Genomic DNA, 27,206 nt, shown 5'->3' on the forward strand with positions numbered 1-27,206 from the left:
CATTGTCTGGGGTTGATTAGGGATGTGCATGGACGACAGTAGCCACTTCCCATCAGGTGGACTGCATGATCGTCTGCTGCTCCTATATTACAAATAAAGCTACTGTTGTCTGACCCCATTAGTTAATATTGCTTGAACGACTGGTAGCTTTAGTGATTAAGTACAAAACTCGCAGTGTTTATGCTGCCGCTGTATTTTAATATGGAGACAATGGCCGATCCAGAAGTTTTGTGTAGACGGGGCTGCACCCATCAAAGGTAATCAAGATAAACACTGAAAAGTAGGTACACAAATGTTTATTTAGCTCGTTTAACGCATAAAATTAAATGAAAAATGATGATACATACAAGTATACGTATATTGCGTTTACCTTTATAAGTTATTCAAAAAAATATTGTTACTTATTTCGGATATCATCTGAGGTAACTTTATAAAAAGGTATGATCCGCCCTTTAAGGGTTTCAAAGAGACTTGAGAGCAGAAAGCAACCTTAATTAGATTCGTTAGCCTTTCCTCTCACTTATCCCGCGCCTGATCCTTTACTTCAGCACACGTGAGTGGGATACATCATTGAAACAATTCGCGAAAATAAATTCCTACCAATAAAATTCCCGTACTCTTGTACCGTTTATATTATGCGCCCTCTGTCAGCTCTTTCGATAATTTTGATGGAACGTCCTATTTCATCTCCGGTATTAAACCAAATATAGGTATTAATAATGTTAAACCAGTGTCGTAAGGTCATGGGCGGCCAGAATAAAGACACGATTCTTAATTATGGCAGTGATAGCCTAGTGTGTTTCTTTCTTAGTGTTTCTTAACCTCTGTGTTCAAATCTCTGGCTCTGCCTTTTCAAAGTTACGTGAGTGTTAGAAAATTATTATCACTTGCTTTAACGGTAAAGGAAAACATAGTGAGGAAACCTGCATACCTGAGAAATCTTAAAAAAAATAGTTTTCAAAGGTATGTGAAGTCTACCAATTCGCACTTGGCCAGCGCGGTGGACCTATGGCCTAATCCTTCTCATTCTGACAAGAGACCCGTGCCCAGCAGTGGGAAAACAATGGGTTGATGATGATGATTTAATTATTGTGTAGATCTGGTCTCCAACTGATCTTAGGTCAATGACAATACTCACCAACGTGCTGACACGAGTGGACCAACAAAAGTGGAAGTGTAACGACCATATGGTGCGCAATAAGAGAGAAACATGTACCAGGATTGTTACATAATAGTACCCAATAAATGTGAAAAGTAGTCGAAAAAACAAAATGATATGATTGTAAGACAAATTGAAAAATAACAGCGGAACCACATTGGCGAAGAATAACACTAAGCAGGCGTTAATGGAAATAGTTAGAAAAGACGCACCACGACAGTCATACTGAATCATTGTTCCTAAAGAAAAAAATAAATGAAAAGGAAGTGTATATTTCGGATATTTTTATAATGTCATTCTTTGGAACATTTTATCAGGCGCTACCAGAATATTAATATGCAACAACATATCACTTTTTTTATACACTTTTTTTTTTTAATTTTGTGTATGCTCCTTATTTTTAGATGTAAAGTATGTAGCTGTAGAATGTGTATGTAGCCTAAGCTTTAGAGTATGCAGCTGCTTCCTAGAAAGAGAATGTATGTGTAAAATGTGTAAAATGAGAACATTGTAACGCCGCAGTCAGCCCTGCGAGTGAGGTTGCCACCATCGCTAACTTTCAGAAGGGTTGTATTCTTTGTCTAGAGTCAAAAAAGAGATGACTCTACACAAAGAATACAACATGGACTGAACTACATTATAGGTTATACCCGGGGAGTGACCGTGCTCCAATAGTTTCATGTTGGAGCTGGAGATATACATATGTACAAGATATTGAGAAAACTTCGATAGCGTGATTCATAAATATTACAACGATTTAGTATCAGCCAATAAAATAGTTGAACTTGCTATATCATTGCCTTCAAACTTTTTATAGGCATTCAGCTGATGGCCTAACCAGTGTGATGCTCTTACCACAAGCACGTATTTGCTGATTTTTAAGTCTATATCTTCTTCACAATATTGTGTTAATTCTCATTTCACTCATATAAAACTAATCTCTACAAAATTTGCTTACAAACCAAGAAATCTGTAACATCTATACTAAACTTTCCAACTTCTTTGAATATAAACAAATAAATTCCAAGAATTGGATTTGAAACGATAACGACATCGTTTCTCAGCGCACTAAAATCCTTTAGAGCGCAATAAAATCGCAAATAATGATTTCATTTGGAAGAATAGAAAAATCGTGAAAAGTCAAATTACCCTAAATGTAATACAATGTAATTTATTTAGGTATGAATTAAAAGAAATCGGGTATTTTCTACCTAATGGGCTACCCCTATAGAATCGTGTTGTAGTTTTTTGGGCTAAATCATGGCTAAATACAGATTCTTCAAGAAATCTTGTTGGACAAGGGTGACGTTATTGGGAGGAACAGGAAGAGCAACTGAACCCCAAGCCTAGAAATTCAAAATTCGCAGAATATGCCGCAGCTATATCAGTGATTTTTCAATTTTGCCTTAAAAAGGTGTTAATTTTTGCTTTAATTAAATAAAATTACGATGTAAAATATATTACGCAGAATATTGATAAATATGCTATTTAATTTTTTCCATTCCTTAGTAGTTTTAACCTTAGGGCTCGAACACAAAACTGCGATGCGACGCGATGCGAATTCGCAACGCAGAAAATTGCGATGCGAATTGCTGCGATGCGATATCGTGCGGCGTAGCGTCTCTCAGGGTGACCAACAACAACAACGACTGTGCGATGCGAATCAATTCGCAAGTTCTTGCGATGCGTCGAGGGAGCTCGCAGATTTTTGCGATGCGACGTCGCATCGCAGTTTTGTGTACGAACCCTTACTATGGCCAGTGCCACCCCCCCCCCCCCCCTTCCACGGGTACAGAAAAATTAAAAAGAACATGAAACAATACCCAACCGTGCGCTATAGACACAAAACACCTGTAGCATATGCAAAGTGCATATGCATAGCATGGTGTGGGTAAATATTGTCAATAGTGTCATAGTTGTCAATGACAGCTGTTGTCAATATGACACAACTAAAGGAGCCCGTGAATAATATTTATCGAAATTCAATGTCGATAAATAATTAATCAGAAAATTCTAATAATATTTTTTCTGATCAGTATCAGCAAAACATACTTAAATAATAAGCAAGTATTTATAAAAAAAAATTAACAATGTCGTATCATTCTGAAATAAATATAACGATTTCGGAACGATACACTACTGTTGGCATATTTTATTGGACTAAAATAAAACGCTGGCGAGATAATGGATAAACTATATTTGTCTCTCTTTTTATCTTTTAGCATTCCAGAGCCCAGTAGCGCCATGATTGACAAATGTACCTAACTTCTTAATTTTGCCGTATATTACAGTCAAAGCAAATGGCATCGCATGAAAATGACAATTTGACAGTTTGCTTCATTTTGCCTGAGAATAGAGATAAAATTTGCTTTTTATAAAATAATCGTGAAAAATACAGTTTTATTTGTAGAATGATTGATATTTAATGGATATTATTACATAAAAACAAGAGTAAAGCTGTATAAAGTGAATATAAATTATCATCTAAAATTGAAAGATCTTGTGGTGTGTTCGCTTACTTGTGTTATCAATTTTGTGTTTGTTGTTGTATTTATTAAACGTTTATCGATAAGATGACGGATACGAAAGTTGCAACGATGGCATCCGCGAACGGGCTAAATGATAAATCGAAGGAACTTCAGAAGGAAATCCTTATGGAAAAGCTGAGATCGAAAACGTCACAGTACAAAAATCTAAGCGAAACCTCAAAAGCCGTGCGAATGGCTATGTTGGTGAGTAGCGAACATATACTTGTAATATACATTACATACTAAAAACCTCAAGTATCTATATTCACTACGTTGGGCAAGGCATGTAGAAAGGAAGGGTAAAACCTAGTACCTAAACGTCTTCCAAACAGTAAATCGAATGAGTGAAACCGTGGAAGTCCAAAACTCAGGTGGCTAGACGGAGTTGAACAGAACCTGAACACTGGGCATGTAGAAATGAAGAGAGAAAGTTAAGAAAAGACTGAATTGGTAGAATGTACTGGACCAGACCAAAGCTCATGTGTAGCTGTAGCACATTAGACGATGAACTATACTTACATGTCCACAGGCCCTTTTAAGTCTTTAAAATTAATAACGCTCGATATCCACCACCACCTCAATATTAGCATACTAACATTTCTATTATATGAATAGAAATTTCAGTAAGAAACACTAATTTTTCTACAAAGAGAACTCATACACTCGCACCACTCGCCAAAGTATGAAGTTCCATCCACACCAACTGGACCCGTGGCGGTCCTCCACGGTTCGGTTTGCACGGACATTCTTGCCACGAATGTGCAGGATGTGGAATGAACTTCCTCCTGAGGTATTCCCAGAGCGCTATGACATGAGGCTCTTCAAAGAAGGTGCAAAACGAGCTCTCCTTCAAAGCCGGCGATGCATTGGCGACTCCTCTGGTGTTGCAAATGTTCATAGGCGACATTGACTACTTTCCATCAGGTAGCACGCCTGCTTTATTGTTAGGCTCAAATATAAAAAAAAATTATACAAATATTTTAAGTCTGTGCTAAGTTTAACGGCTTTACTAAGAAAGTTCAACCTATTATGGTCATGTAGCAGCAATTTTTACTAGACTACAGTCTGAAGAATGGTCCTGGGTTTAATTCCATGTACAGCTAAGCATTTCTAGCCAACTTAATGTACTCCAATTGTACCTGGTTGGCTAGATGTGTCTGTAGGCTTCCTGATAATATCCTATAAACTCCATGATTGTTGTATATATGATCTTATAAATCAGAAGAATTTATTGAATATTGTAATTATTCATTTGTGTTGTAAGCTCCTCTCTTCAATTTTAAATAATAGTCAATAGTAGCTTATGAAACTATAAAAACATGTTAACAATCAACTGTTGTCAGATTTTGCAAATTCAAATTCAATTATATTCATCGGCAAATATCATTTTAAGCATCCAAGCAGCAGCAGATTAAGCTATTACTTAGTAGGTTAAGCTGTAAGGGTGTGGCCTACACAACTATCACTCATTTGATAATAGCCAATGGACTGTCAACTTATTGTCTTTATTCTTACAGGATAAGAGGTGGGCAGTGGACAGTGCTGACCGAATGATCCTTCAAAGGTGCTTGGACAGTTTGCAACACTGCATTAAAGTTAGCTCCCTGCAGAGCCTTATCGAGAGGCTTGACTGCCTCTCCAGACAGCTTGGGTAAGTAACTATTCTTGAGTATAATTGAAAGTATTAAAAAAGTTTTCAATACAGCTGAACCTTAGCTTGTCATTATATGTGCTACACATAATTTTCACACTACTTCATAACCATATGGTATTAATAATCCAGTGATAGCCTAGTGGTTAAGAAACTCGGCCTCTCGATCGAGGGGTCCGAGGTTCATTTTCCAGGCACACACCTCTGATTTTTCAAAGTTATGTGCGTATTAGAAATTAATTATCACTTGCTAAACAGTGAAGGAAAACATAGTGAGGAAACCTGCATATCTGAGAAATTTATAAAAAAATCTCAAAGGTGTGTGAAGTCTACCATGTATGTACTTGGCCAATGCGGTGGACTATGGCCTAATCCCTCTGTCTGAGGTGAGACCCGTGCCCAGCAGTGGGACACTAATGGGTTGATGACCTGTTAAAGATTAAAATATAACAATTTCTTCCTACTATATGTTGTCAAATCAAATCTTTGATAGACAAAAATGTAGCAACATTAATATTTGTAATTATTTAATATTTGTAATTTTATGTAAGGAATGTCACAACATCGTCCCTTCTGGTTGGCCCTTCTGCAAGAATACATGCGAAATAAACATCTTAAGCAGAAACAAAGTTTTTTATTGATTTGGTACAAGAAATACGGTCCACAAATACTAACAAGAAGTTGAATAGATTGCTTAAAAATATATATTTCTTTTTTTATAATATAGGAGTAGCAGACGAGCATGCAGTCCACCTGATGGTAAGTGGCTACTGCTGCCCATGGACATCTGTAATCAACCCCAGATAGGATTAGATATTCCTACCTGAGGTCGGCCACAGATGCACCGCTACCCCTGAGGACTAAGCTGGAACCACCATAATGGTCATTCATTTTGAATTAAATGATCAATTACAACATACCTTAATTAATATAACAAATAATTGTACATAATATGTTTGTATCATGGTTAATATGATAGAAGTTATAATATTACAAAATGTTTTGAAAATAAAAATTAAAAATACAAACAAGAATACAAGTTGCGAGGGTGAGGTGTTAAATTTTACTAAGTATTGGTTATATTTGTTACAGGTTAAAATTTGTTGTAGGTACATCAGGTGTTAATTTGTTTATATCTTCAGATATGTTTTATTTAGAAATTCTTGTCGAATCATCAGGAAACATCAAAGATGTTAAAATTCATCATGAGGGCAAGGTAAGATTCATCATTATGTATGTATAATTAAGTTAAATGATGCCTACACAGATACTGTGTCTTACAGCCAGTCCACACGGCGCGTTGCATTGCGTTGCGTCGTCGCAACGCAAAGGTTTTGACGCATAGCCGGCCACACGGGCGCTGCGCCAACGCAGCGTTACTACGACGTAGTCGTAAAGCTCCGTCGTCGCAACGGCGACGCACCGTTGCCGGGAGCATTTTAAGTAATCGTAGCAGTCATTCTATAGAAAGCATGGATCGGAAAAGACGTCTGGCATTGCTGCTATTACTACGTCACCGTCAAAATACGTAAAAATAAGCGAGATCAGCTTGCGTGTGCGTTCCTTATCAACGCATAAACAACTGAACGCTGCCGCTCCGGCGACGCAATGAGTACTCTCCCGCCCGATTCGTCTCGTGCGCTGCAGTTCAGTCGCGTATGCGCTGCGTCGACGCAGCGCATCGTGTGTACACTATGATTATTAGTATGTAAAACGACGCAGCGACAGTGCTACGTCGACGCAACGCTGACGCAACGCGCCGTGTGGACCGGCTCTTATGGTTGCCACCTTCTTTAAGCAAAAAGGGTATAAATATTTATAATAAAAATATATAAAGAATAAGTGAAATAAAATATTGTATATATAAATGCTATTTTTGGTGCTACATCTACGAAAACATCTATAACATCTACCACTGTACATATATGTCACTGTACATTGCTGAATTAGACAAAATGCAGAAAAAAAGCATTTGCAAGATAATCGCGACATAATGCCATTACATCGTAAAACAATTTCTTTCTACATAATATAAAAGTAATACTCTTTTTTATATCATGTCAACAGATAGAGCAACAGAGCTGTGAAGAACTAGTTCAATGTATCTCTCGCGGGGACTTTGCGGACTTCACGGCACAGCTGGAAGGGCTTACTGCTGTATATCTGCTAAATGCTGAAAAGAAGGTAAGTACATGAACATTTCTTATTTGTTTCTTTTAACCCCAACAAATTACACTGGAAAATTAATGTGGAAACCTCTTAGTATTTAGACAGGATGCCTAAACCACATCTGCTTCTTATTATTTTGCAAATAAATGTCCTAGGCATTCTATCACAACTCTTAGGAAGCAAAGCCAGTTATGGATGTCCATGTTGTACATTTAAAATATGTTTTGTTATGGTTTATTAATTATCTAACATTTTACGCTGGTTCTAGGTAAAATGCAAAGCATTCAGTGCCCTTCAGAGTTTGGAAGAAGACTTATGCGCCCTCAGGCAGCTTCAAAGTTTTATCAAAGATCCATGGACCCAAGTACACAAGAGTCCTATCGGTTTTCTGCAGAAGCGGAGGGGAGGTATTATTTTCCAAATGAAAATTCCAAAAACACCCAGAACCAAAAAAAAATCCAATAAATTTAGCTTATACACTTTTGTTTTATTCTTCAAATTAATTGTTTGTGATGATAGTAAATATAAAGATGAAATAGAAAGTATAGTAATGTGACTTTAAGATCTTAATCATTGTTTCGTTGTTTATGAGTACTAATTAGAATAAGGTTTGAAATACTAGTAACATTTTATTGTTGCTTGACACATTTCAGGACACGCCATGCGCTTAACATACTTTGTTTCCCCGTACGAACTTCTTGACAAGGATAAGGGTCTCCAACCCCTTACTGTAGAGCTGCTCACGGTTGGGAAGACAGTTGGGTCCAGTTCACTCTCGCCTCTAGTAGCCCCTACGTATACGCCAGTGGGGCATTCAGCCACCGTACTTCTAGAAGGATCTACTGCGAACAAACTGCAGTTAGCGCCTATCATATCTGGGCAGAGGTCGGGTAAAGGGTGAGTACATTTACATATACAGTAGTAAACTATATACATGTTTTAAATATTCAAGGATATGCCTTATAATACTCTTATATGATTATACATGAACTATTAATAACTAATTAATAACTAGTAATTGTCAACAAAGTGAACTTTGGAACTTAACTGACCATAACAAATTTTTCTATTGTATGGTTACAATTCTATAAAATGTCTATCATTAGAATATTAATCCTTTTAAAATTGTTCTTATTGTCACTTCTCAGGAACGGTCCAGTATACGCGCAATTGGTGCCCCAAAATAGTTCTATGCTGCCAGCATGTTTCACTCTTAAACTATCCCAGCCAATGCCATTGTGCGCAGGTCTTGCTAAGCTGATTTATGCTACAACAGAGGTAAGTGACCAGACTGGCAAAGTGCGTCTGCTTCCTTTAACTCTTTTGGTTAAGGTTATTTAGTCTAAACTTTAGAGTAATATTCATTTTATATTTAAGGTGGAAGTATCTGGCGATTGGGCAAACGCGAAACCCATGCTAGGCCTGGTAGCTCAACAGGCATACAACAAATTGGTGCCAGGAAAGAATATCGAGTTGAATCTCAGTAAAGGACTATTTGTGGTAAGTATTATTGTACTTATACTTCTTTTGGGGCATTTCGGAAAAAATATGGGAGAATTGTCACAAACTTGACGTTATAAAATTACTTTTAACCGAAGGTTACCAAAAAAGTAATTTGAAATATTTTATTACTTAGGTGTGATAGAACATAAGAATCCCACATAACCCTGTGTCGCTCCCACGGCACGGGGTACATTTTGAAGGTTTCCCCCTCGATAACAAAAAACAAAAGGTGTGATATGACATAACATGCTATATAGTACGTTTCGGCCGAGTCGAATACATTACATACCAATATTTACAAAATCCTTACTTTCGCCTTAATAGTGTCTTCTTACGTGTGTGTAAAGACTCTTTTTTTAATAAATTACAAAAAAGAAGTATAACTTCTATCGTGCATACCAGTCCAAAGGGTTTTATTTTTCAATTTTACCACTTATGTTTTTTTTTTGTTCACAGAACCTACCCGAGCAGTCGCAGTGCTACTTCCTGTGCGAGTCGCGCGGGCTGGAGGGCGCGGCGGTGAGCAGCGTGCCGTTCACGCACCCGTCGCACGTGCCGCCGCTGCTGGCCGCGCTCCGCCAGCAGCAGCTGTTCAACGCGCTCGTCGCCAGCTGCGTGCGCGCGCAGGGCAAGCACGGTAACCCACTGACGGACACACGCGAGCGTAGTGACGAGTAACGAATACATGCGAGTAGGCTATTTAAACACACGTATTGCCTATTCGTCTGTGTTTGCCAAATGTTTAGTGCAGCACTTAGATACGCGGACGAATACGGACGCGCACTGTGGCAAATAACGAATACACCCAAGAAGTCTATTTAACCAGACAAACTGTCTGTGTCTCATAAAACATTTAGGTCGTCGCGTTAAACCAACCGATCAATGACGAGTATGTAAACACCGCGAGTACCGAAAAAAATACGAAGAAGATGTTGCATAATGGGAATATTCAACTGGCTGGGAAATATTTGGTGACTCGACGACGAGCTGCGTACCATACTCGGTACAGTGCGCGGGGAAATACAGTAACGCATTCACTTTTGTACTGGCGCAGGGGAAACACGACAATGCAAGAATTTACTTTAATTTACTTGAATTGGCTATTTTTAATGCAATGTTTGTTATTTGTGACAGTGACGGAGCTCGAGAACGTGATAATGTTCGAGGTGAGCGCGCTGTCGTGGCAGCACATCTCGATCTCGCTGGAGCACCCGCTGGACGAGAGCATGGCGACGGTGGAGCTGGACCTGAGCGAGCCGGCCGCGCCCCGCGCCGCGCTCTACACGCTGCACGCGCACCAGGCGCGCGACCACATCGACGAGTACATCACGCGCGTGCTGCAGAAGAGCCACTCCATACCCATCACGCTGAGGTATGTGTAGAGCGTCATGTCGCCATAAATACGGTGTGATGCGCAGGCCTGGATCTAGGGGGGGAAGCCGGGGCCTATGCCCCGCCAACGAATGGACAAATCATCACTTACTTAACTTTGAGCTACACTACGCACGAACATTATTATCCACAAGGCGCGTAGGCATAGTTCGGTAAAAATAAATATAAGTGGTCGGGGGCGGCATTTTTCACTTTTTGCCCCACCTAAAAAAACTTGAATATCCGGGGCTGAAGATGCGATGCTAAGACGCTCAGCGGAGCTCGCACAGCGTGTCGCTATCTTAACGTAAAGAGATTGTTTTTAAAACGAACGCCAAAATACACGGAGCGTTGCACGTCGCACTACGTAATTACGTACGTAGGTACGGCGTTGCCTTTTATGTCTGTTCCACATCGCACGGCTTTTATTTGTATGGTTGACACTTATATGTAGTTTGTCTTGGTGTAGAGTACTTATACACACACAGCATACAGTTATAACTATTCATAACATATACGAGGGTGCGTTTTTAAGTCCGCGGAATGGCAGGGTTGGAGGGGGATAGCGGGCTCGTTAAGGGCGGTACGTGTTAAGTGACTCATAAATAGTATAAATATAAAGTTTTATCACAATTGCATCATTAGTTTTAAAACTATCGACAATTAAACAACTCAATCCGGAAGAAAATTGGAAGTATGGAGAAAATCGAGCATCGCGCCGTTATAAAGTTCCTTACCAAGCAAGGAAAGTCTGTGCAAATCATAATGGAAGAGATGTCATCGGTTTACGGGGACTCTTGCCCTGGAAAAACGATGGTTTACAAGTGGAACAACCTTTTTAAGCAAGGCAGGGATTCACTTGAAGACGACCCACGACCAGGACGGTCTGTTGAGGTGACCATTCCGGAAACGATAGCGGAAGTCGAAAAATTAGTACTGGAAGATGCTCGGCTAAAGAAGAAACAGCTTGCAGAAATGGTTGGAGTATCGGATACAACCATTTTTAAAATTCTGCATGACCATCTTGGCATGACTAAGGTCAGCGCGCGGTGGGTGCCGAGAATGCTCACGCCGCCTCAGAAACAACAGCGCGTTGAATGTTCCCGTGCGTTTTTGAACCTCTGTGGAGAAGATAAGGATATTGTACTGAATCGAATTGTTACTGGAGATGAAACTTGGGTTCACCATTATGAACCTGAGTCTAAACAAGACTCCATGCAGTGGCATAAAAAGGGTACAGCACCTCCTAAAAAGTTTAAGGTGTCACAATCGGCCGGCAAACTCATGGCGACAGTCTTTTGGGATGCAGAAAGAATTTTGTTAATAGATTACAAAGATAAAGGTGTCTCTATAACCGGAAAATATTACGCAACAATCTTGGAGCGGTTAAAAGAAGCCATCAAAGAAAAAAGACGAGGAAAATTATCCAGAGGTGTCCTGCTGTTGCACGACAATGCGCCCGTACACAAGAGCCGTATTGCACTGGCTGCCCTGCATAAGGTGGGCTTTGATATTTTAAATCACCCACCCTATAGTCCAGACCTGGCTCCCAGCGATTATTATCTCTTTCCAAAAATGAAAAAAGAGCTTCGTGGAAAGAAATTTTCTACAGACGAAGAAGTAAAGGACGCAATTTCCTCGTATTTTTCCGACAAGGACAAAACATTTTTTTATGAGGGTTTAAATAAGTTAATACAAAGATCTGAAAAATGCATTCGTCTTGCAGGAGAATATGTAGAAAAAGAAAAATAATTTTGACATTTTATTTTCGCTCCTTGTCCCTCATTCCGCGAACTTAAAAACGTACCCTCGTACATCATATTCTGTGTAAACAATGTGAAGAATTGTTCGATTAAATTTTAGCTGTATTAATACAGTGTAAACTGCATGTAACGTCACTCGATTTAACGACAAACTCTCTAAAGCGTCGAAAACAATTGGCTTAGTTGGTTTAGCTTGTATTCCATACAATGATACACTCTACATAGCATTACACTCTCTCTCAATAACGACCACAACTGAGTAATAAAAAGTACCTTTTAAGTTGCTAAAATTAGTAAAAACTGCGCATCTGTGTACGTTCTTTTGTCGCTTTATTATCCTAGCCCGCAATAAACTCGACTGTCGGCATCATGCATACGAAACTTTCTAAGAAATTGGTGCTTTTACTTCCTTGGTCACCAAGATGCCTCAATATCAGAAGATATGAATAAAATAGGTACAACAAAATTACTGGTGCAGCAAAAGACGTCAGACAAAAATAACAGACTACACGCAATAGCGTTCAAATAAGATTATTTTTTATGTACATAACTACTAACACTAGACTGAAATAAACTTTTTCTTCTTCTAATTCTGATTTTTCTTCTCTCCATTTAACGACCACTCTCTATAACGCCATAAAATGCACAGTCCCTTCAGTGCCGTTATATAGAGTTTACACTGTATTATTTTTTAATAATATTTTTTTAGAATAATTTTCTTTATTAGGATTTTTTTTAAATATTGAAGCCTATCTATCCTACAAATCCGGTATATCAGATAGATAGATAATTATCCTATTTCACCCACTATCTAATTCACAACTCAAATCAATCCACAGGTCCCTAGTAAAGATCTGGGAGCGCGAGGCAGCCACGAAGCAGATGAACGGCAGCTACTCGGCATTGGATTCAAATTTTAGCTGCGGCCTCGGGGGCATCGACCCCGGCGGCGAGCACGTCAAGCACGAGCCGGGCTCGCACCCGCGCCCCATGTACCCGGGCGGCGTCGGACACCCGCATGGAGGCGGTTAGTATCATCGACGAACGAAGGAAATAGATATTTAAAGCAAATACACTATTGTTCTTCCTTCTATTATTTGCGTGCTTGAAAATAATGGAACGGACTCTCTCTTCAAGTATTCACCAAAAAAACGAATTAAAAAAATATGCAATATTATTTACATTGAAATTAGCGGTGCATTAATAATTCTGATATGCAAATAATTATGGGCTACACAAGGTTCAAAAACATGTTTTTCAAAGTTGGTGAAGTATTAGCAACTTATAGCATTAGTATTGCAAATGTCAGTATGAAGTGATGAACACTTTTCATCAGGTGGTATAATAATATGTGCTAACTAAATCTACCTTATACATCCTACCATACACCATCATCGTAGGTATAAGGTGCAGGCAGCATAGACAAAATCGCGTTGATAGTCCGACGGTATTGGAACTAGTGGGCTTTATCACTGTTTAGCATATCTCAAATATAGTTCCGTATTTATCTTCCAGGTGCATATCTATCAGAACAACAGCATCACATGACGTTGATGTGTCAGGACACCGGCTCTAGCGAGAGCAAGCCGCAAATGTCAGACGATCGGAAACCGAAAAAGAGAAAATCCGACTCCGGCATGTGGCCGTCCACACAGAAGAAAGGGAAGCCCGGGATGAACGATATGATGGACTCGGACAGTGAGAGTGACAATTCAGAGAGTTATGCCAACGAAGACGATAACACTATGAACAGTAACTCTACGAATGATGATATAGAGGGTCAGGAGTCGTCGGTGTCTCAGAACGAGTTCGCGTCTGATTTGGAGCTGTCGGGTATGGATGCGACGGACGCGCTAGGTGGTCAAGATAACAGGACGTCGTCCGATATGGACAACTCGAATGATGGAGACGTTGAGGATTTAATCAGGTATGTTTTCTTAATTTTTGTCTGTATGTCTGTCTGTAAGTTTGAAATAGCAACAAACACTTTAATTGATTTACAATTTATTCATAGTATGTATACTCACTTAACATTTTGTCTTTATTACATTCAAAGCGTTCTACTTTATCAAAAGTTATAACAATTTAAAGTCAATCTATTATCAATATTGCATGACGTGTACGCAGAGTGGTGAATTTTAGTTTACGGTTTTGCTCCTTGAGTTTCATAGATGGCGTCTGTTGTATAATTGCCATTATATCTTGAACCCATGCTAACGAAATGGCTGGCACATCTCATTTTATACTAGTCACTACAGTTCATTATCATCATCAGCATCATCAACAACCCACTGTCCCACTGCTGGGCACGGGTCTCCTCTCATAATGAGAAGGATTAGGCCATAGTCCACCGCGCTGGCCAAGTGCGTATTGGTAGACTTCACATACCTTTGAGATTTTTTTTTTATAAATCTCTCAGGTATGTAGATTTCCTCACGATATTTTCCTTCACCGTGTAGCAAGTGATAATTAAATACGCACATAACTTTAAATAATCAGAGGTGCGTGCCCACTACAGTTTCACTTAGGTTTTCCCTATTGTTGACCACAGATATTGTTGACTACAGCAAATTCACTTAGGTCTTCCCTATTGTTGACCACAGATGCATCAAACATTGAATAGTCGCGTCTCGTGCGAGTGTTATGCTGTACCAAACCCTTCAAGCTCGAACAAGACGCTGCTGCTATAAGCATAGATAGATATTTTTATGACAACATTCTTAGTTAAATATATTTTATTAATCATGTTTGTTACAGGAATTCTTTTCACAAGTCTGAGCACAAAAGGCAAAAACTTAAAAGCAAAGACAGCGAGTCCCGTAGTAGCAGGAGTGCGTCCTCCTTACTGCTAGATCTCACCGAGGGTAAACCTTACATGCCGTCCTCCGTGAGTATCACTCCTATAGGGTCAACCTCCACTACTCCAACCAGTGGGTCCGGTTCAAATTTATCCTCAATGCTCTGTTTGGACCGAAGACCAGGTATTGAGATCATACCGATAACTGCTTCAGCGCCAGCAGCTCTACCCAGTTCTATTACAATCACACCGATTTCCTCTACGCAACTAAAGAACATGGATGACCGAAGATCCGAAAAGAAGTCCAGCAGATCCGGAGAGGAACGCAGTAAAGAGAAAAAGAAGAAAAGACGACGAGACGACTCCATGGGTCCGCCGGAAAAGGTCCCGCCGAAACAAGACCCTCTCACAAAACCAGTGTCAGTCAGCATCAAGCCGACAGATGGCTCCCCAATGCGTCCGAGTTCCCCAAACTCTATTCTACGAAAATTTAGCCCGAGTCCAACGCACGGTAGGTCGGTGTCAATAACGAAGTCGCCAAGTCCCAGTACGGTTAAGGGTATGGGGAAACCGTCGGGCACGTCCAGCCATCACAGTAGTCCGAGGCATTCGCCGGTCCAAAACAGCCCTAAACACTTGCCAGGATACTCGAGTCCAAAAAACCACAGCATCTCCTCACCTAAACATAGTTCCTCTGGGTCGGGAAAACCTAGCATGTCCACTTTAAAATCAGCAACCAGTGGCTCTCCCTCTGGGAAATCAGGAACAACGGGATACGATCTCTCAAAAAAAATCTCAAAAGACAGCTACGGATCTAGCTCGATGACGTCGAGGGATAAAGAGAAAAAACATTCCGGCTTGTCTTTTTCTAGCTCTGACAGAAGTAGCCCTAAGTTAAAAAACCCAATGAAACTGAAGCAATTAGAAATAACTCCTGTTACCTGCGATAGTCCAGTGACGGAGCCTCTCATATCCCCACCAAACATTGAAGTGAACAAGTCGAATGCCCCAAGTCAAGCTAGAAACAGGAAAGGATCGCTCAGTGCTGTGATAGATAAACTAAAGTCCGCTCAACATTGTGGCACGGATGCAGAAATGGCTACTGCCAAATCAAGTTCTTCGAGTAGCAGCAATAAATTTTCTGATCCTAAAAACAGTTCAGTTAGCGGGTTGAAGATCAACAATGACATTAAGAATCAAGAGTATATGGTGAAACCGAGCCTTGATGGAATGAAAATTACTATAAACAAAACACGATCCAAAGAATCTTCTAGTAGCAGTTCTAAGCTAAACTATAGCAGCTCTAGTTCTGGTAAACAGTCATCTCCTCAACTGACTCCACCTAGCCAGGGCTCGCCTAAAACCCACACTGGACTAAAACCTGGAGTTATTAGTGGACCTGCTTCGAAGAAAACACAAGCGATGCAATCGTCTAAATCAGGCAACGTTACGCCCGGTTCCACGCCGCCTAAAGCGAACATGAGTCCTTCAGAGACGTCGGGATCAAGTGGTTCAAGTAGCCAGTCGAAAGTGCCTTATTCTAAATCGTCCAGCAGTAGTAGTACTGGAATTAATTTATCCAAGTCTGCATCTAAATCTAGTTCGGGTTCGCCAAAAAGTAGTAGCGCAGATCTTGCCAAGATAAGAGAAAGAGAACGCGAAAAAGCTCGAACCAAACTTATGAGTAACTCAGAGAAATCTATATTTTCTTCTAAATCAGAAAGACATTCAAGTCCCAGTGGCTCTAGGGATGACGTCGATGGGGACAGGTTTAAAAATTCAAAGGACGCGAATTTCCTCGTAGAAGGCTTGATCAAACCTCTCGATACTAGTAAATTTCAAATCCCTAAGCTAAAAAACCAAAACACTCCAGATAAAAATAGCCCAGCATCACAATACGATAACCGTTCCATGGTGAACGACTTTTCGCGATCATTAGATCAAAATAAGTATCCGTTCTCGCATTTCGACAACTCGAACGCTAGAAATTCTGACCCGATACAAAAATCTGCGTATCCTCTAAACGTACCAAAACCTTTACTAAACATGGGCAGTATGAGCCCAAAAACCGTGCCATCTAAAGCAGATCAAACCGACAGGCCTATCGAGTTCTCAAAAAACCTTGCGGATAGCATATCCAAAGTAGAGAGTCCACAGCGAAATAAAGACGATACAAAAGAAGGCTACTCGGGGTCCTTTCCCATGATGCCGTTAGACTTCAAAACGGATATGTCGAAGGGATTCGCGGCACCGAAGGGTAGCTTGGAGGACAGAAAGGGCGCGGATTCGTGCATGAGGCCACCAGCCAGTGGGTCGGTGCCACGCAGCGGAGCCACGACTCCCCAGGAGGCTGCAGAAATGCTACTCGATTTTTCCTCGTCATCGGGAAGTAAAGTGTCCGGGGTGGTAGCAGTACGGCCGGTTTACCCCGCATCTCCTGTGATAGCACTACAGCTAGCAAAGAGCCCCGCCCCATCTCCGCTCGTGGCGCCCTCTCCACACTCAAACTCACCTTGCATCACTGACGACGAGCTTATGGACGAAGCGTTAGTCGGTCCCGGCAAGTGAATGCGGCACAGAGCCCATTCTTAGGTTTTATTTGTATTTACAGACATTAAACGTATCAGACACGGGCCGTAGCAGCATACTTATGTTTTTCTATAGCATATTTTGACAGGACAGCCCGTGTATGCCTGTTTGTGTCACAAAAATCATACGTCACTACATATTGTAGTATAGGAAAATACTCATATGTGTGCTAAGGCACAGATCTGGTACACTCTGTCTTTAAATGCAAATAAACCCTTAAGTCCAACCATTGAGTTCAACCAGTAATTTATCTTATGTTTAAGAGTATTTACTTGCTTAGTCTCAAAATTTATATAAATTATATAGCTGTATTATTATGTAAATTGTGTAAAATATGTATGTGGGAATTACCAGTTACTTGTAACACTATTATACAATTTATATGTATGTAAATCGATAAAAGTGGATGGTGGGAATCAATCTCATTATTTAATACAAGTAAGCGTAGGCTAAATTTCGCGTATATTTCTTAAACATTGACCTGACAAACTGTTCAAAAGCTAAAGGAACTATAATATAGAAAAACTGCTGTAATAATAATTCGTATTCGTTACTTGTCCAAGCGAAACACCAAAAGTTAACAATATTGTTTTAAATAATATAATTGTATACTGTATTATACATATTTAAATGTCCGTAAGTTACAAAGTTCCTCAAAGTTTACCGTTCGCTGACTTCCGGGTTTTACCCTTCACCTTATAATTGCAATCAACCTGTAGATACGACCTGATGTAAACAAAACACTCTCTTATCGCTACGGGGCGTACAACACGAACGACAGCCCACGCTGGTAATGTCGCTGACGGTATTAAACCTCTAACTTCGAATTACACTTTAATATATTTTAATTAAGGTTATTTTAGACTGCAATCGGCAATGATAAACGTGCCAGATCGAACTAAAATGAACTGGAACTAACGATAACATTGACGTTGAACGTCGTACGTCATCTACGATAATGTTTCTTTTAATTTTATTTTACCGCCGAGGTCCATTTGTCAGGTCAATGTGTTACGCAGATTTGTATTTCATTTATCAGTTTTTTGCCACGATGTATACCTATACTATTTTATCATTAAGTCGTTAGTATCACTTACTCATATGTTTTAAGGTAAACGGAAATAGGTTATAATATTTATAAATTAATTATAATGTAACGTCTCGTTTTCGTGTATTTAATTTATTTTAATTAATAATCATAAGGTAATCAACCGCTGCTTACATAATTATCAATGAGTGTATTCTTATATTAAACGAGAAATCTAAGAATTTTGAATTGTGAAATGCTTCGTATTTACAGAAAGAAAATGTGCTTGTTTCATTTTGTAAAAATACATATAATGTCCATTATTTGTATTATGTTTTCTAGAATAAAAAGCTTCAGAAAGACTACACAAAATGTTTTTTAAATATATTGTTGATATATGATATTATTTTCAACGTAACTGCCATAAAGCGAATACGATTTAGTTAGATTTGTAGGAGACCTGATGTAGCGGGTAGACGAATAACTATTTTACATACAATGTAAATATTATAATATGAAATGTAATACAACTGATAAGGCATTTATGCTTTTAGAAAAAAAAAATATTCAGAAATAAATGTAATGAAAAATGAAAGGAATATTTTGTTTTTATTTATGTCTTTATTAACCTACATCTTATTACATATTTTAAATATTACAATATAAATAAATTCGTTTTTATTAACATTATTATGTACTTGTCATGATTATTCCATAATATAGTACCGTTATAGTTTAGTGATGTGATGCGTATACAGTAACTAAAAAGGAATAAAAGCCTAATGAATAAGTACTAACAAACTACAAATTTAAACTCCATTTTAAGTTGTAGGATTGAACAATATGATGACTATCTAGAGAGAGAGAAGATGAATGCACAAACGCCCACACACAACAGAAATATAATCTTTATCATTCAGATATCTGTCTGGTCAGAGATTGAACCCGGCGTCCTCTGCGCGACAGACCGGTACGGTCCGCTCGTACCGTACCGTACCGCTCCGTCACGGGATCGTCGAAGATATAAAAGTATTGGCCATGTCGAATGCAATCAAATATTTTCAAAAATGTCTGTAGGTACTATTCATTGGCATAATACAGATCACGATCAAGGACTTGGCCCTGCTCCGATTCTAATTAAAAGTGGTATTTTTGTGTATTCAAGCAATCGTTATCTATGCTATATGTCTGTGATAAACTTAAGTACCTACACTTGAATTTGTCTGAAGTACGCCCGATCGTCGCCAAATACATAATATCAACACTACTGAAGATCGGCCCAAAGACATAATCAACCATGAACAAAATATTTACTTACTAGATTAAAACTTAATAAAATCTAAAAGAGTTGTATGGATAAAAACCGTACGTAGGATAGAAGAAGAAAATTCTTCTGCGTGGAGAGGGCTTCCGTCTGAATTGGCGTCTAGTTGCAAAACGTCTTTTCGCTTTCTGCTTATTCCTAAATATTGGTATTGGCACGAAACCTGCAGCTGTGTCCATTATCTCGTTAGGGTCCTTATTTAAAACATCAGTGTATATGTCGTCGTTTTCTATTGGCAATTCACTGTCGAAATTAGGTTCATTCACTAGATCCAAAAATACGTCGGCGGGTTTCTTAATATTCTCTTCCATGAAAATGTCAATTGATGCTCCGTAATTTGATTCCTTGTCCGTGTCAATTGGTATTTCGTTTATAGCTGTATCGTCTGCTAGTCCATTATTTGTAATGTGGATAGTATTTTTTTCGGATTTTTCTTCTGAATTACTATCTTTTGGCACTGGTTCAGGTTCAGGTGCTGACTGTTCTTTAGGTTTCGCTATCACACCCACTAGCCCTATCGTTAATACTAAAAATACACAGCTCTTCATTTTTTCTGAAAAAAATAAACTTGTATTACTTTCGTGCTTCTAATAGAATATGAAGTGAGCTCGATGCTACAGCTTTATATTGACAAAATGTAGGTCGAAGAAAGGTAACAGTAATAAAAGTGACAATATTGTTTACCTAAAAATTAGAACTTCGAAGTATATGGCCTCAATTTTCTGTAAAGGGTTGTTCAATTTGGCTTAGCTTATAGTTGTAACCTACATCTTTGCAAAATATAGCACCTATAACTAGAATTGAAATGTGGTAAAAGCAATATGATTCGCTAGGGGAAGTACCATTGTCACACCTATTTCTAGTGTAAAACAGTGCCGTGTTTCAGTGGAACGGTGTGAATCCGGCTGATTTGCCTACATACCTATGAGACGACAACTATCTAGTCTTCTAGAGTGACAACATATCTATGATCGACATTACTACGAGGAGATCCTGTTCTATATGGAGTTGATCACAAAATTTCCATGAGCAACAATGACCACGTACCATTAGATGAACTACAAGCTAAATCAATAAGGCTACGATCTATATAAACCATAAAGCTATACTAATTTGCTCGCTATATGAGATAAATAACGACCGCCGATTTTTATTGTCGTCATCTTATAGCTTTTTAAATTAGGACCTTCCCTTCAGTGAAAGTATATAGCCTTCTACTTAAAATAGATAGAACTCTCTGTAATACCTTATAAAGCAATATATTTAATTTTGTACACAGAAGAACAAATAGCCTTATTATACTCACATAATATCTATGCGCGTAATGGGGGCACCTAGTGGTATGTACCTGCTGTCTCCTTATTCCTTGACTGTTTCGTCTTTGAGCCCGCGCTTGCTCTCTTCTTTCCTTTAATCGCTTCATTGCGAACCGCGGCAAGAATGGATTTTGTGACTCTGCAGCCTCCATCATTTCCTCTTCAGGTTGGATTTGAGACACACTGTTCGTCTCTTCAAGTGGCTTTGCTTGGATGTTAATAACTATGACTACCAAGAATAAAAAACAAATCAAAAAAATCTTTCCAGGACCCATGTTTGATTAATACGAAACTAAATTTATTGAGTAAATTTGCTTGGGTTAGTATAACTACTAATACGGTAGATGATCCTGTAATAATCTTAGTAGAGTGTCGTCCTCGGTTTTATAGGGAGATCAAGTTCCGATGACACACATTGGGTGCATCTGTTTACGAGAACGAATGTGTTTTAGGAAATGTAACGGGTCATACGGCCGTTTTCAATTATCACTTAACCGCCCGTATTCATAGTCTAGCCCAAAGCAAGTTAACGGCAAAATAATTTCCTTTATGAATTAATTTAGAATTAAAATTTTATAATAAGGATATACCTTAGTTTAAACTCTATATTTCCGTTAGCCTACAGATATTAAAATAACGGAAACCTTGGTAGTATTATGATAACCTACTAAAATGTCGTTTTTACTCACATGCTATTAAAAATGATAAGAAGTTATTAAATGACAATCTTGAACAAACTAAGGTAAGCCAAGTCACAATAAAGAAAAAGAAATTGAAAAATACATTTTTGTTATAATTTCAATTATATTTTCTTTATTTCGATCCGACTTCTTTGTCCTCCTATCAAGAACAACATACTTTTATCGTCTATTTAACTTCTCTTTGTTTAAAAATTCTGAACTTGCTGGCAATAAGACGGGTTTAAACTAAGCAGGGGAAGGTTGCTTTAGTCGTACCAGCGCTTAAATCGTACCACCGCAATATTTAGTCCCCTATGCACGAAAAGGGATCTCTGGTGCTTCAAATGTTTACTAGTTGTACGAGTAAACAAAAATAACATAGCACCATGTCGGCACCATTGATTTCAAAATATTTTAAAAAACAAGTTTTGTCGATGTTTTCACTAATAATTTAAGTTCATTAGTAAGCAATTTCAAGGAAATTGCGAATGTTAAGTTAATCTCTGTGTTTCTTTTCTATTTCTGACACATTAGTTGACACATTGGAAAAACGTTTAAATCACTACGCAAAAGATTTTCCTTCATATAAATTACCCCAAATAATACAGCATTTTCCCTTAGGGGGTACGACTTCAGCAACCTTACCCTACTCATAGGCTATTAGTTATTAATGAATTACATATGAGCGATCTGGGGCGGCAATGGATCTGTGATCGACTGATAGAACCCCTGTTCTGTACCATTACCATGAGTTTTTACTTTTAGACAAATATGACTGTTTTGGTATTTGTTTACGTATTGGCCCATACGATTTCCTAGTTCTGATACAATCCGCTAAGGGCGCTGATTGAAAATTGTATGGGCAAATAGTCATATTTATCAAAACGTTACGTAAACTGTAATAATATGCAGTTTTTTTACAGATGTCCATATGCGGCAGTTAGGTGCCACCTACCATCAAATGGACCGCTCATTTATTAATTCAGTCTTTTAACAAAAGTTTTTATCGTGTTAAATAGGTAGATACATAAATTAAAATAATTATAATATGTAATTTTATTATTTTTAAACATAATATTTTTTGTACCTCCTTATTTTAAAATTTAATACGTAATATATGTGCATACTAAGTTCGGGTCAGTTCTCATAACGGTTATTTATGCACAGTACCTACTATAAATACAAGGCACAAGCACGCATGCGTGGCACATATCGGTCATTACCGAGGCTGTGATGATTCACTTCCATGAGAAGTCATAAAACTAGAATAAACAGAGATAAACCCAAACAACCTCGAATTCTCTGAAAATAATCCAATAATCATCACGTTTGACCTCTAAGTCGGGTATTTATAACAGATGACTATAATTGTTTTCAGGTATTAAGGTTGTTATGTGTTTGCACTTGAGCTTAAATAAGGCATGGTGAAGTTATAAGCGCCCTTGGCAAGATTAAAATTTTAAACCCCACTTAAGATTCGAAGTTTTCGCCCCCGAGACTATTTCTTGTTAGAAAATTATTCTAATCAGTTGTTTGACTCTTGATGAAGTATTTTTTCCCTGACTTATTTTAAACATATGCATAGTTTAGTATCATTGTATGTAGTACATAGGTACATACATAAGGTGGTACATAGGATGTATTATTATTATTACACATGGTTTATAGTACTTATGTATGTGGATTTGCATTATACATGTAAATAAAAAAGAAATATTTCCTTCGTAGAAAATAGTTTTTAAAATACTTTAAATGTCTACTACTTAACCTAGTTAATTACATAAAATCTTATGTAATTCATTTTTAAATAAAATGTCTTATTTTATAAATGATGAGGCAAATGATTAATTCATATTTAAATATTTTATTGTTCTCACCGATAGAGCTCTCTCATTTACCTTTTTTTTTTGTTTACGAGGGGGAACCCTTCAAAAGGTACCAGACGACGTGGGAGCAACGCCGGGTTATGTGGAATTTTTACCACACTAAAACCCCCCCGGTGGCCGTCCTAAACACTTGTTGGAGAACTCCGGGATCTCTGAGAGAACACAACCGGAGTCCTCCAAGCGGGCTCTGCCCTAGGGGAGCACTTTTGGCTCCTCCCACACCATCTGATGTTTACGACGGTATGCGACCACACATACCGTCGTCCTTCCCGGGGTTGCTTGCTGGACGGTACGAGCTCGTATGCCGCCCACAACCCCGGAAGCCCCCTTTTAGTCGCCTCTTACGACAGGCAGGGGATACCGTAGCCCTATTCTATTCCCGACCCTCTCATTGTGGTTGATATAGTGCGTTAAGTATGGTAGGTATTACTTAACGCACCATATCGTTCTGTAGATACTTTGTATAAGTACTGAGGTAGCTGTAGGTATACCCAAATTTATTTGAATTTGATTATTATTTATTTATTTGTATTCAGATTCGTTTTGATTTTAACCTAAATACTCTCCACACAATTCACAGAAATCCAGATAAACTTACGTTAAAACGTTATCAACATCGTTAAGTGTTTCCGTTTGCTACGTCACAGTCAAGTGCGAGACGTATTTTTTGTGCTGCGATTTTATTATAAGTTTGTAGATTTTCTACAATATCAATAGTAGGGGAGCCCACTATGCTAAATGTGTACAACATCCAACGTCATTAGGACCTATACGGTTGTGAAGATTAGACGTTAAAGAAAGAAAATGTTATATAATATTTTTCGATTCAGCGGGGGAGTTCAGCTTCTAGAGGGTTCCAAAGATGTCAAAAATGAGGACGATGTACATTCTCGAACGCGGCAGATTAGTGAAAGTGTATATAGTACACATATCTCTGATCCTGGAAATATGATAATCTGCCGTTTTGCATGAGCGAAGCAGCCGTACGAGAGTTAAAAATTACTCCAAACCATCCGATATTTAGAGGGTAAATGACATTCGAAAATCTGACGATTCTGATAAGACGAAAGCTGTTTGAAAATGCAAAAAAATCGCTATCTTGACATACTCGAGTGCGTCAGATGATTATAGGCAATTCCAGCTTTACGTTTTAGTTATGATAACCCTTAATCTGACGATTTAGTGGAGGGATTTCCTTCTTCTGACGATTTGAAAAAAATAGTATAAGAATGTATGGAGAATAATGTATTTTCATAAAATTTAGCCTTTTCCTTTAGTTTATCATACATCATTACTTCCCAGAGGCTCATGCTAATAAATGACACTATCAGATAGTGTAATAGGTAATATAGTGGTCCTTTATATTAAAACAAAAATTGACTGCGCTCGGGTTTTTCCAGGTAACGATTTTTTTGCAATTTTGTGACCCTATTACTTCCTAACGCCACGCGCAAATTGTCAGATTATTATAAATTTATTATTTTCAGCATGTAATTAACCTACCATTCCTTAATCTGACCCGCTCGAGCATATCCTTAGTAATCGATTTTTTTTTAACTAATCTGACTGGCTCCCCTGTGCAAACCCCCTACATAGAAAGCTCATTTATGGTTTAGGATACTCTACAGAGTGTAAAGTATCTCCCATATCTTAGTTTGCCGCGCTCGATACACTCCCGATCTCCCCTCTTGGCTCCCCAACTACAAGTTAAGTTACTAAACGATTGAATGTCGTTTATATAACATAAAGTCCGCGTAAAACTGCTACTCCGCTCTGAATATAGAAATGAATCGCGTCGCCATAGCAAATTGTATAACTACACCTGCTCGCAACAACTTCAGAGCGGACTAGCACTTTGGCGCGGGCTATTCCCTTGTCGGACTAATCAGCTGTAAAACTTTGTTGTCAACTAGTCAACGAGATGTCAACAAAAGTTTTCTGTTTGGATACTCAGACTACTTAGGTATAGGGTAGGTGTAAAAAATAATAGATTTTTATAATAATCGATCACTCTCGATTACTATCTATAATTATTAATCGATTTTTAAAATAGTACTAATCCTTTTTCATACATTAGTAAAGATACTTCGCCGCCTTGAAATTGAATGAAGCCGCAAATGGCTTATTATAGCAAGTTCTTTTTTTGAATTCTTGGCAAATAAAAACATTTTTAGAGAAAATTTAAGAATAAATAACTAATACTGCGTAATTTTCATGATAATTAAATAATTTATAATAATAATTTAAAATATTTTAGGGTCATTTTAGCACGGAGACGTGGCAAAATTTTTTTACGCAACTGTTTCAATTCTCAAAAGTGGGTACATTTTCTTGTTAGGAGTGAGTAATCTTTACTAATCTATGTCCTTTTTAATGAGCATCGGCGGCACCGCGATCCTGTTTGTGCGTCTTGCTTGAACCTAGAATTAAAGAGCATTTTGTGACGAGATTTTTTCCCCGTCAAAGTTCAGAGCATCGAACACATTTTTTCGCTTTTTTATTTTATATAAATCGATTAATTTTTAACGATCGAATCGATTGTTATCACGCGTACCCACATCCCTATTTTATATACGGAATACTCAATATATTTTAAAAACTTTGTGACCAATTTATTTCCAAATACTCTCCTATGCACTCTGCTACAAATACAAATACCACAGCTTATTCATATAAATTGTTATAAATACGATATAAAATGTAAATGAATATTTTTAGGAACTCAATATTATGCCTGAACTTTAATTTGAACGTGAATTTTATGCAATAATAAAATCTAGTCCAATTTCTGGAAGATAATAATAAGAAGATTACTATCGTTTAAAAATAATAATATACCTATTAATAGTTACGTGCAAAAGTTAGAGATACATAACCAACACTTATTACTAATCTTCTAGGTATTTCCCAAGTTCTTTGCATATTTTTGTAGTTATTATTTTACTATTATAACGTGAGATTTTTTTTACTAAGGTTTACTTGTTGAGAGCATTGAAATGACACAATTCCACACTTTTCAACATTGTAAATATTTGAAAAATATATTGTACATAATCTCAATCTAGAAAAAGATGCTTAAGTCCTTTTTTAAGTGTTTTATTAAATAAATTTTAGTCTCATCAATGCTATATGTAGAGTATCGTGTATTTGCACTTTCCTTTTCCATCCCGCACATAGATCTTTTTACCCGACTGCCAAGGATGGGTTATGTTTTTCGCGCGTATCTTGTATGTTTGTCTTTCTTTATTTGATCCGATCTAACAAACGGCTGGATGAATTTCAACAGTTAAAGTGTCATTATATTTGTCTCAATGACCCGAGTGTCCTTAGATAGGTGTTAGTAAAAAAAAATCAAAATGGCGGATTTTTGGCGCGAAATAGTAACACATTTAAAAAAAAAAGTTAACCGAACCTATCGAGTAGGGTATCAAATGAAAGGAAAT

The 27,206-nt window shown here is 38.0% G+C and overlaps 2 protein-coding genes across 2 annotated transcripts; one reads left to right on the forward strand and one right to left on the reverse strand.

Annotated features, from left to right (window-relative positions):
- Positions 1-3,483: 3,483 nt before the first annotated feature.
- MED1 (Mediator complex subunit 1) lies at positions 3,484-19,152 on the forward strand. The gene is made up of 13 exons (XM_073093019.1): positions 3,484-3,891; positions 5,205-5,338; positions 6,431-6,554; positions 7,406-7,522; positions 7,776-7,914; positions 8,161-8,404; positions 8,656-8,785; positions 8,885-9,007; positions 9,467-9,647; positions 10,145-10,382; positions 12,984-13,171; positions 13,660-14,071; positions 14,902-19,152. The coding sequence occupies exons 1-13, from the start codon at positions 3,733-3,735 to the stop codon at positions 17,507-17,509; spliced, it is 4,797 nt and encodes a 1,598-aa protein (XP_072949120.1). The 5' UTR covers positions 3,484-3,732; the 3' UTR covers positions 17,510-19,152.
- Positions 19,153-19,589: 437 nt separating this feature from the next.
- On the reverse strand, positions 19,590-21,668 carry LOC140757176 (uncharacterized). Its single transcript, XM_073092712.1, has 2 exons — positions 21,230-21,668; positions 19,590-20,434 (listed from the first exon to the last, which is right to left on the reverse strand). The coding sequence occupies exon 2, from the start codon at positions 20,427-20,429 to the stop codon at positions 19,887-19,889; it is 543 nt and encodes a 180-aa protein (XP_072948813.1). The 5' UTR covers positions 20,430-20,434; positions 21,230-21,668; the 3' UTR covers positions 19,590-19,886.
- Between the last annotated feature and the right edge of the window lie 5,538 nt (positions 21,669-27,206).

This window comes from Epargyreus clarus, unplaced genomic scaffold, assembly GCF_041222505.1.
Source record: "Epargyreus clarus isolate Ecla_fem2 unplaced genomic scaffold, WU_Ecla_fem_2.2 ptg000004l, whole genome shotgun sequence".
NCBI classification, from domain to species: domain Eukaryota; kingdom Metazoa; phylum Arthropoda; class Insecta; order Lepidoptera; family Hesperiidae; genus Epargyreus; species Epargyreus clarus.

Bases quoted from the DNA above. Each gene is read 5' to 3' on its own strand.
- LOC140757176 (XM_073092712.1), bottom strand. From the start codon at position 20,429: ATGAAGAGCTGTGTATTTTTAGTATTAACGATAGGGCTAGTGGGTGTG.
- MED1 (XM_073093019.1), top strand. From the start codon at position 3,733: ATGACGGATACGAAAGTTGCAACGATGGCATCCGCGAACGGGCTAAAT. The intron at 8,405-8,655 runs GTGAGTACATTT...GTCACTTCTCAG, and splicing joins GGGCAGAGGTCGGGTAAAGG to GAACGGTCCAGTATACGCGC. The intron at 9,008-9,466 runs GTAAGTATTATT...TTTTGTTCACAG, and splicing joins TCAGTAAAGGACTATTTGTG to AACCTACCCGAGCAGTCGCA.